The sequence below is a fragment of the Sardina pilchardus genome, chromosome 14 (assembly GCF_963854185.1).
Source record: "Sardina pilchardus chromosome 14, fSarPil1.1, whole genome shotgun sequence".
Taxonomy (NCBI): domain Eukaryota; kingdom Metazoa; phylum Chordata; class Actinopteri; order Clupeiformes; family Clupeidae; genus Sardina; species Sardina pilchardus.
Window position 1 is genome coordinate 19335426 of NC_085007.1, and position 11274 is coordinate 19346699.

General features: G+C 39.4%; 2 protein-coding genes across 2 annotated transcripts; both read right to left on the reverse strand.

Moving 5' to 3' along the window:
- Positions 1-667: 667 nt before the first annotated feature.
- On the reverse strand, positions 668-5601 carry zgc:100918 (Ras-related protein rab7-like). The gene is made up of 6 exons (XM_062554014.1): positions 5421-5601; positions 4728-4791; positions 4503-4629; positions 4112-4330; positions 3495-3623; positions 668-2388 (listed from the first exon to the last, which is right to left on the reverse strand). The coding sequence occupies exons 2-6, from the start codon at positions 4778-4780 to the stop codon at positions 2299-2301; spliced, it is 618 nt and encodes a 205-aa protein (XP_062409998.1). The 5' UTR covers positions 4781-4791; positions 5421-5601; the 3' UTR covers positions 668-2298.
- Positions 5602-5851: 250 nt separating this feature from the next.
- On the reverse strand, positions 5852-10898 carry wdr45 (WD repeat domain 45). The gene is made up of 11 exons (XM_062554912.1): positions 10749-10898; positions 10310-10445; positions 9969-10043; positions 9752-9856; positions 9469-9574; positions 7867-7961; positions 7674-7753; positions 6875-7083; positions 6547-6648; positions 6250-6395; positions 5852-6152 (listed from the first exon to the last, which is right to left on the reverse strand). The coding sequence occupies exons 2-11, from the start codon at positions 10356-10358 to the stop codon at positions 6043-6045; spliced, it is 1077 nt and encodes a 358-aa protein (XP_062410896.1). The 5' UTR covers positions 10359-10445; positions 10749-10898; the 3' UTR covers positions 5852-6042.
- Positions 10899-11274: the final 376 nt, after the last annotated feature.

Sequence of the window (11274 nt, forward strand, 5' to 3'; positions counted from 1 at the left end):
TAAGTATCACCTTCCAGGAGGTGGAGTGCCATGGCCCTATCCCATGCTGGCTCGCGACCACATGCCGTCGTCTATTACAAAGTGCTTGCACAGGTCTGTAAAGTCTGGGAAGATATTTTGTGTCATGAATTACTGTTCACCAAACCTGGAAAGGTATAGACATGTTGGTGAAAGTCTGGATGTGTTGCTCACATAGACTGTAAAAAATAGGTTGCTCACAAACAAATAAATGAATAGTAAAAATAACACCGAGGTCAAAGGTCAAAATTCCAGCTAGTATACATACTATATTGAGAAAAATCATCTGTTTGTAAAAGGTCTGATATTTGTATTTGGGAAAGAGCTGGCACCCTTTATAATAAATTCTCTGGTCCTATACACAGTATAATTTGTGCAGTGCACACCTTCCTTAGGAAACTATCCATATCACTGATACAATTACAAAATTGATTTAATTTCCTGTATGTGTGAGGAATGTGTAGTTTGTTGATATGATGCAGTTACGATACTCTTGGTGTGTTCATAGCTGGCTGAAGGGGTGAACAGGTTGGTAAATTATTACCAACAGCATATGAGAATGGCCACAAATAAGTCCTGAACAAAATTACTGTGAGTGTAGGGAAAAAGAAAAACAAAACAGGAAAAGGGAAAATGAGGCCACCATTAGTCAATGTCCTTAAGGAAACATTTATTTTTGTGACTTGATTGAGAAATGACAGTTGATTAAACATGATGGATCATATTTGCATGTAGGTGAAGACCCCAAAGAACACGTATACATACACATAAATTTGTTCATTTATCTGTAATAGACATCAATGCGAGTCAAGGGTATCTTAATTGTATCGTTATCTGTATATATTGGACTGGTTGACAGGATATAAGAAAGGGCAAAATCAAAACAGAAATGTTACAGGCTGGGGTCCCAAGGATTTCAATCAAATAGTTTTTGTCTGATGTCTTACTTCACACAGACATTTAAAATCCAGCCAAAGTGGACATATCAAATAACATGTTGACACCCTGGTGAGAATGTAACGGGACAGGTGGTAACATACTGAGGCAATTTTAAGATCAACTTTTGAAGCATTTGGTCTTTAGGTGAGTGCTCCTGAGAACATTGTATAATTACATTTACCATGTAAAAATACAAAAGAAGTGTTTTGTTAAAAATAAATGGACAGAATATACCCTTAAAGTATATTCAACATTTCAATGTTCTTCCGTACGATAACATGGCTTTGAGGGATTCAGAGGCGTTTGACAGATAGATACATTCATTTAAGGGGGCCTGTCATATATTGTAACTGTGTGTAAGTGAGTTTATTTCTTAACAAATCCCAGGATATATGGTTCCACAGTCTCAAGTCTGATTGATTGGCTTTTGGACTGGGCAGACAGGGCATACCAGCATCTGACTTTATATACATCACCTCACCTGATGCCACATAGGATATCCCGGTCTAGTAAACAAGTCCTAATTAGGCCACTGTTCAGGTAAAAGGCTCCCAAAATAATCCAACAACCCACCACCCACCATCTCTGCCATGTACAGTTAGGTAGTCAACCAGCTCAAAGAAGAAGAGCTACTGTACGTGGAGGATTTATTTAGAGTTACTTTTGCACAGGCATTTCCCCACCTAAATGATGGTTACATGTACATAACATTGCAACTGTGCACATGCCTTTTGTATGCAAGCAATATGCTTCTCTGCAATTGATCAGTGTTGTTGGGGAACTGCTTTTTCAGGCTGGGCAGTGTTGATGGAAGAGGGTTTGGGTTTGAATGGGTGACAGAAAACAATATTTGGCAAACAAGGAATAATAACACAATAAGGCAGAGTAACAACACCTGCCTAATAATACCACAGAAGATGGAAGGCACACCAAAGACATACAGAGGCAAGCAGACAAGCCAATGGCTGCTGAACACTGCCCGTCTGCACCATAAGCGGTGATTTTATAAATCATGAGAATGGTAAAAATAAAACATAACAAAACAATACTGACACTAATATAATGATTATCACATATGATGGTATATTTAATAGAAACATGTTTTTTTCTAAAGTAGTTATAATAAAAGTGATGCTGTGCAACTGGTTTCTGTCCTATGAGATCTTTACATAGGTAGGGGAGTTAAGAAAATATGCAATCTTTTTTTTTGTTTTGTTTTAAATTTTGAATGCTTTGCATATGGGAGTACTGGTGAGGGGGAACCCACCCATGCACTGGCCTCTCTCTCCCCCCCGCACCTGGTGTTCTTGCTATCATAATGGTCCACTCGTCAGTCCCTTCTCAGCAGCTGCAGCCCTCACTGGAGGAGGCTGGTCTGTCATCTCGCAGTTTGATCTGATCGGGGAAATCGTACGTCTCTACCTGTGATTCCTGTGAAGGGGAAAAACATAGGATTGGACTCATGGAAGTGTTCATGGAAGAGATATATCCACACTGGCCACGTTTACATGATGTTTTTAATTCTGAATTAGTTTATTCAGAATTAAATAGATCGGAATTAAAATATTCTCCTTCGAGTTTACATGGAAATAATAATTCCGAATTGGCGTTTACATGGAACATACGTTAATTACGCTTTATTGTATTCTGCTGAATGTCTGGGGGTCGGGAAGGGTTCCGATTGGACAGGCGGCGCATGAACGTAGCCTAATAAGGTCTACCGGAAGAAAACAAACTTTAGCTGGCTAGCAACTTTTTTGTCATCTCGGGTTAACGTTACAGCATGGACAATAACATAATGAAAACGGGTTTCACAGTAACTCTGATAATAGGCCTACTATTTAGCCAGCAGCTCGAGAATATTGTCAAGCTTCACGTTTGCTAGCTGAGGAGGAGAAGACTGTCGGAGAAGGGGGGAAGAAGACGGAGCCGAATTAACCATGAAACGAGCATGCGCTTCTTCTTCCTCCTTGTACGAGCATGCGCCAAACAAACGGAATAAACTTTTAATCGGAATAAAGGTTTACATGATCAAGGAGGGGAGTTAATTCCGCTTTAACATCGGAATAAACCAACCACTTAAATCGGAATTAAGTTTAATTCAGAATAATCATTTTCAAGCGGAATAAGCGTTTACATGGTCTCTTTTAAAGCGGAATTAACTTTTATTCCGATTTAACTTGGTTTTATTCGGAATTAAAGCTCTCATGTAAACGCAGCAACTGTTATATAAGCTCCCAGAGTATTCGGCTACAAGTTTCAACCAGAGGTCTTTGTTAGGTCATTGTTTATCGTCAATGTTCATTTTCGCCTCAGATGTGAGTGTACTGCCACTGACGTACCACGTACAGACAACTGCCAGTTGCCAGAACCACCAGTTCCATGTACAGACAACTGTGCACACACACAAGCCAATCTTTAACACTGTGTCTACTGCAGCATGAAGAGGAACCAAACCTGTTCAACCAGATACCTTTTTTTTTAAATGACAGGGGACAGTGCAGCCAACTAACATAACTCAAGGGAGACAACTGTACCTGTTTGAGGGCGTTTCGGGCGATAGTCTGGAAAGCTTGGTCGACATTGATAGCCTCTTTGGCACTGGTCTCAAAGTATGGGATACTGTTCTTGCTCTGACACCATGCCTGAGCTCTTTTTGTTGTCACCTGCAGGAGTACATAGATACGAAACAGACGTCAAACTGTGCAGTCCCATCACTGATGATACGTGTCTTAAAGGGACACTTCACCGATAAGCATTAAGCTATGTATCTTTAGAAAACTAGTCATGTTTTTGAATGGTTGTGCATCATTCCCTCAGTTTGCCTTGAGATAGGAGAAATACGGATTTCAATGTTAAAATCATCATTTTACATCATTGAAAGCAGGAAGTCCTATTCATGGGTTTCAGTGAAATCCGTATTTCTCCCATCTCAAGCAAACTGAGGGAATGATGCAAGACCATTCAAAAACATGACTGGTTTTCTAAAGATACAAAGCTTAATGCTAATCGGTGAAGAGTCCCTTTAATAAACGTCCAGGTGTCTGAACTGAGACGGAACTACTTAAGAGTTTAGACATAAGATAAATTGTGCACACATTTTTCATTTTGTTCACTTCATATGATTTTGTTTAACCAAAGGGGGGAGACAGACCTGCCGATTCTCTAGGTCAATCTTGTTGCCAAGTACCACAAAGGGGAAGTTCTCTGGATCTCGCGGGCTGGCTTGGATAAGGAACTCGTCCCGCCAGCTGTCAAGGGTTTTGAATGTGTTGGGTGCAGTAACATCATAGACCAGTACACAGCAATCAGCCCCACGATAAAATGCCACACCCAGTGACTGAAATCGTTCTTGTCCAGCTGTGTCCCAGATCTGGCTCATCAAGTCAGGAGATATGAAACATAAATCAAATGATTACATCTAGAAATACACACACACACAAAAATCCTCTTTGCTGTAGTGTATATTTTCCATATTTTTGACCACTGAAACCACTGAAAAGGTGCAACAGCGATAAAGATGCTTAGAAAATATAAAAACAAACCTGCATAGTGACAAGCCTGTCATCCACCATCACTTCCTTAGTCAGGAAATCTGCACCAATAGTTGCTTTGTACTGGTTGCTAAACTTCTTATTGACATACTGGTTCATCAGTGAAGTTTTCCCAACCCTGTAAACCGAACATATTTTCATCGGAAATGTCGTGAGGACTGCACCCTTTCAGGCAATTGAATAAACAACAGATCACATTCACACCAGTCCACTCACCCAGAGTCTCCGAGGATTATCACTTTCAAGAGCACCTTCTTTCGCGAGGCCATGACGGACCCAACTAAGATAAGAAAAATGTAAACACTATAGCAATGCTTTCTTTGCACTTCCTCGAAAGGTAACATTAGTCAAACTTACATATTACACACAAAAAGTTATCCTTTCCAAACTGTAGCTTCTTGCAGCTAATGATAGCCAACTTAAGCCTAGTCCGTAAAAAACTCTCAAGTGCTGTAACGTTTGTTAAAAGCCGACGTGACACTTCCTCAAAAAAAAAATCGAGAGATTATTACACATAATGAATGTAAGAAATGCAAATGAACTGTTATCAGGAATATTAACAGGGATGTTTCCAGGGATGTATCCAGGGCAAACAAAATATTTAGCCATGTTTACCTGGCTACCTGTCCAAGGCGATGTCCTGACTAGCTAACAACCCGACTGCTAGCCAAAAAAATACCACCAAACCAAATGCACTAATAGTATTACTGTGGCCGCGCGGTTAGGTAGACATACCACATAGCAATTATAATCATTTTATCGTGTCATCATGTACGTCCTCTGAATTCACCAGCGATGAGGTGGGCAGTATACCCTGCATTATCTAACGTTATGGCTGGCCAGTTGCTGCATTAGCTGCTAGCTGACAAGATATTTCTAGCAAACTTATATTGAGTTTTGACATATTACCTTTTCTTCAAAGATTGCACTTCTCCAATGACAACTCCGTTGTAAGACTACAGTCGACAAACTCTGTCACTTGACTGTCTGTCAAAGTTACAGCGTCGATATGAAGAAAATGCTGTTTAAAACGATGCTGAAATAAAATTGCCAGCCAGGAACATCCGCTTTTGTTGTGCTTGTCTCAATATGGCTGTGAAGTCACGGGGCTTTGACGTTGCGTGTTAAAAGCCCTCCCATTAGACGGGAAGTTCCACATGATAAATAGCACAACAATGTATGGCAAACTATATGTTTTCCCTCTCCTTATACAGCAATAATCATATTATTATATTCGTTTTATTAATATGATTTACAGTTTAAAAATAAATGTATTCTACAATATTTTAGCCTACAGATAACATCCGAAACAAGGCACATGTCAATGTGTGCAAGGAAAATGGATTTAAGCACTTTTATTTGTTATCCAGTTTGTGGCTATATACATATGATTACAACATATTTCAACACAAAACACATACAAAACCTTTCCTTTATCCAGACATCGGTTCAGTTTGCAGCTTTGAAATATAAGGTTTGCTTGCACTGATAAAACTGTTCTTGAAGCCGTCATTGTCATTTACAATAAACTTCAGAAATCATCATCATCACAGATGTCCAGGTAAACATCAAAAGCTTCCCGATTACAGTTTCCGTCGGGGGTGAAGACATACTTGTGGAATGTCCCATCGACACATATAGCTACATCAGAAAAGACATAAGAAGAGTGATTAAACTTCAAAAACAACACAAACATGTATTTTGGGAACAAAGAGAACAGTAGGCAGAGTACACTCACCAATGACAGAGTTCACATTCTTGGACGTGTTCTTCCCAAAAGCACAGATGCAGGCGCATTCTGCTGGCACAGTGAAGCTGGCTAGAGACCACTGGCTGTCAACATACTGACCAATCACAGGGCCAACCTTACCCACACGGGCCAGCCTAAGGGGTAGGACAGGCCGATTACTCATGTGCAAGTGAAAAGCTTTGACAGGATGTTCAGTCTTCAGTTACATTGCTAGAAAACGTGATCATGCTGCAACTTCTACTAATAGGTAAAACTGTAGGGATGTAATGACAAAGAGTGCCTTACGCAGACCGGCGGTTGAGTTTTGTATCTTTAAGGGCAAAAATGTGCACAGTTCCCTTGTCACTGGACGCACAGAGGAATGAGGAATCATGACTGAAGTTGATGCTGTCAAAACAAACATGTTGTATTGATTAGCTGAATAGTTCGACTTGACCTTTAAATGCCCCATGGCTTGCCCCTCACAATCATTCTGAACCTTACCATTTTTATGCTAACTATTTATGTTTAAAATATACATTCAATCATACTCTACCCACATGATATAGGGTGATACAGGAGTAAAATATGGAGTACATCAGAAGAACGAAGGCATTTCAAAAACAAACTGTACCAGTAGAGAGTGGCAGGGTCGGTCCCTCTTCGGAGCTCCACGAGCTTGTCTCGGGTGGTGGTGTCAAAGAGGCGGATCAGTGTCCCCTTACGGGAGGCGGAAGCAGCCACGCTGCCAGTCTGATTGAGAGCCAAGCAGGCAATCTCACTCTGGTGGGCATTGATGGTGAAAGGTGCTGAGGATGTTCCTGGTTTTGTATTGGAGAGGTCCTGTGTATGAAAGTTTTGTTTTATGTATCAGCTACATTGACTAATTCCATTTTCTACATAACAGAATCAGAATTCAGAACCAACAGCACGTATCACAAGCCATACCATATCCACAACAGCTAGTTATAATCTGCAACAGAACTTAATTATTTTAAATGTCATTATAGACACACTGAATCATCCGACCTAAGCTAATACATCACATACAATTATCAAGGTATAGGGTAGACAAAGATATTATGACATGGAACAATGCTAGCTCATAATAATCAACCATGTTCAACCATGCTAAAAATGTCACACATACACTTACTCACAAGGATAAAATTATAGGAAAGCAGAGGAAATATACTAATTATGCATACCCCAGTTTTTAAATAAAAACTACAATTTCCTGAACTGGCCACAATATCTGGACTGATTTCCCTGTCACAGTGCTTATATTTATATTCATATGATTATAGTATGACATAGGGGAAACTGTGCTATGTAATACTATAGACATAATTGTAAAAAGAAACATACACATTCCCGACTCCATACCTTTGCCTTTGTTACCATGTGTTATAAAGTAATAAATGTAAATATACCACTAGCTGTAAACTTCCACATTTGTGTCCAGGGAAAACCAGCAACTGCTTCTCAAGGCTGGGGCAAAGGTCGCACAAACCTGAAAGACAATTTGAAACAGGAGTTTGTCACAGAATATAGGGTTTAATTTCTATTATTTCTATTTTCATTATTATTTAATGACAAATAATATTGTGGGTGGCTTCTATGTACCTTTTGGGTTGTCTCTGGTGTCAAATTCAAACAACTTTACAGGGTTGTCAGGGAAACTGTACACATAGATTTTGTTTTTCAAAACAATGATGATCCTGTAACAAGCGGAAAAAACAAATAATGGTTACACACAGTTACACACTTCTTAGACAAGAACAGCTGACTTGAGCAAGTATGGTCTGTATACATTTGTTAATTGTTTTTTTTAAAAACTTTTTTCTTGATTCTATGCGTTTCTGTAGAATTTGTCAACAGATCAGTTGTCATCTAGCCTGGCCACACCCTCCTAGAACCTCCTTTCACAGAGATCCTAGTCTGGAACAGGATAATAACATTTTCATCTGACCCCAGAGATGATGGGCCAATCAGTGATGAGAGGAACGACGCAATAGTTTCACAATGTAAACAGGCTGTGGTAAACAGTAGTAGCAATGCCTGCAAACCTCAAAAATTGCAGTCGGAAGAATGTGTACATTTATGTACAGCAAAGGTAGCTCTACATACATTGTTTCCTGACTGCCAATGCTGTTTATTGTTTATTGTTTGTAAAGTTCAGGCGAAGTAGGAGGTAACGTTAGGAATCCCTGATTAATGTGATTGGTTAGGCTGGGCATATGATTTGAAAGTTAACACAAAGTCTACGCCCATCATGATGCTAGTGTTGGAAACGTTTCCCAATCGGGAGAAGTGAACGAGTCTGTTTTTTTTCCAGGCTAGTTGTCACCACTGCAGAAGTCCTCTGTGGAGCGATGGCAGAGAGGGTTTTTAAGTGAACATGGATTTTTTGAAAACTAAAAGATTACCAGATTTTAAAGATTACCAGACATTAAAGTTGGCCAGTTGTGATGAATGATTTAAGGATTTAGGTGAAGTATCACTGGCCTACTGCCAAGTCTGCGAGTTTGCTCTTTCTCTCTGCACTCGGCAGAAAGCAGTGCAATAAGCAGATTGGACACAACATCGACATAACCACACTTGCCCCTCTGCAACTTTCACGCCTTTTGTTCAGAGATACCCTATCATCATCTTTCGTCCATATACTGGTCCAGTCTATAGGAAAGGCACATGATTTGACTACAGTAAAATTCGAGGACTTTGCAGTAGGCCAGGACCGCAGTGCATAGAAGTTTGTGTCTGTCATGTGCTGCAAGGGTTGGCAGAGTTATGTGTTGCAGAGATCAGACAGTTACACTAGTACAATGCTACAAGGCTTCAGCAGCAGACTGATTACATCCAGTTGTACAGCATGTCAATGCTTCCTTATGTGAAGTCACTAAAACAGCAGGTCCTCTATTTACCAGATTTTTAAAACTTATATATTAAAATAATGGATTTGTTTTTTGCGTTTTCCATTTTATATTATATCTCTAAAACAACAACTCTTTCTCTATTTTTTTCCTTCTCATTTCAACTAACACAAAATCTGGCGGAATAATATGATATCCCATTTTCATTTCTCAAAAACAACAACAACAACAACAACAACAACAAAATTATGACCAAATGAACAACGATCATGTCTGAACAAATGTATTATTATAACAAATAACTGTTCTCTGTCATTTCTGTGAAAAGAAAATAAATAAATAAAATATGACTTACTTGTCATGTCTCATGCGGACAGCTAACACAGGCTTTGTGAAAGTGAATTCCAAAACCAACTTATCCTTTGCATCTCTTGACTCCCGTGCATCATCCCAGACCAACACTAATATATAAAGTATAAAGAGCATGGCATAATGGAATTACATGGCATCCACTAAAACATATAGCTATGGACACATCTGTAACTTGACAGCATACTAGCACAATCATGAGTTCACTTTTCCAGAAGCATGCTATGGATACTTGTGCAACAAAAGAAAAGATGCTGAAGATGTTAAACCTGAGATCTCTGAGAATTTAGGGTTGACGCCTCCTCCAACAACAGCCAGCAGGTTGGAACGATGAAGCATGGAGCAAAGAGCCACACTTCCTACCTGTTCATGATCTGAAGAGAGAGAGAGAAAAAAAAACATTAGAACTGCATGTTAAACAAACCCGGGTATAAAAAATTTAGAAAAAAAGGAGGCTGTCAAAACCAGCATAATGACATTTTTTACCAAGGTGTCCTTTTTCCATAAGGGGCTCCACATTGTAAATCCGAACACCAGTCTCCATTGCGCAACAGAAACAACCTAAACACATTATAAGATCAGAAGCATAGATACATACAACCAGAGTTAACATTTAGACTATCACAGCACCAATGCATTTTTTCAACATTGATATTTTGAAACATTTCCTCCCAACACACACACACACACACACACACACACACACACACACACACACACACACACACACACACACACACAGTGCAACACTAACTACAGCACGACACACACACACACACACACAGTGCAACACTAACTACAGCACGACAACCATTACCACAACTCACTCTGATCTTGATTGAATTGAAGACTGTTCACTCCTCTTTGTTGAGCCATCTTTATTTCTTGATGGAAGCTGCTATCAGCAAAAGGATCTTCTGGGACTGTAAGCCTCAACTTTAACTATTGTTGTACATCTATCTACTGTGGGAAATAATGAACAAAACGTTAAAAGTTAGAGTAGAACTACCTCACTAACATTTGCCCAAAGATGGCAATTCTACCAAATAAGATAATGTTGACACTGGATGTTAGATTTGTTAGATGTTAGCTTAGTTAGCTTAGCGAATTTTCCTCACGGGATCAAAAATGTATATATTCTATTCTATTCTAGTTTGCTTGCTTTCTTGCTTTCTACCGCTAGATTCCAGCTGAGAACAGTAGGCTCTGCGAGTTGTTTTGACTCACGTTCTAACATTCTGTATAAAACATAGCTGTGGTTCTCACCGATAGTAGGGTGGCAGAAATGTCTGCATAATGTTTCACAACAATCCGTTGATAAAACGGCAATATACGTGGAAATTCTTAAATTGTTTATCTTCTGTTCTGCAGTTGTTTTTGTTTTCCTAAATATGACGTCGATTGGTGATTGCACATGTCCGGTACGTCACTGATTTACTTCCTCTGTGGTAGCGCAAGGAGGGATAAAAGAAAAACCTACATTAGCGCCACATGTTGTAGTGGACAGTTCTGGAAATATGCAAACTAGCAAGTACAGTTATGTGAAGAGGAGAGCAAGAGGAGAGTTTTCACCACATCCCACTAGCACGAGGGGCTACTTTTAAAGGTAGGCTGTATTATTTTTTTTGTGCTGTAGGAAGGGGATAGCACAGTGGCCAGTCAACGACCAAGTAGGCTATACATCAGTTCTCTTGTGGACTACTTTCATTTTTACTGACTGTGTTTGACCATTTTCTGAGCAAGCAATTAACTATCAAATGTTTTCTAGAACAATATTCCTGATTTATAAGTC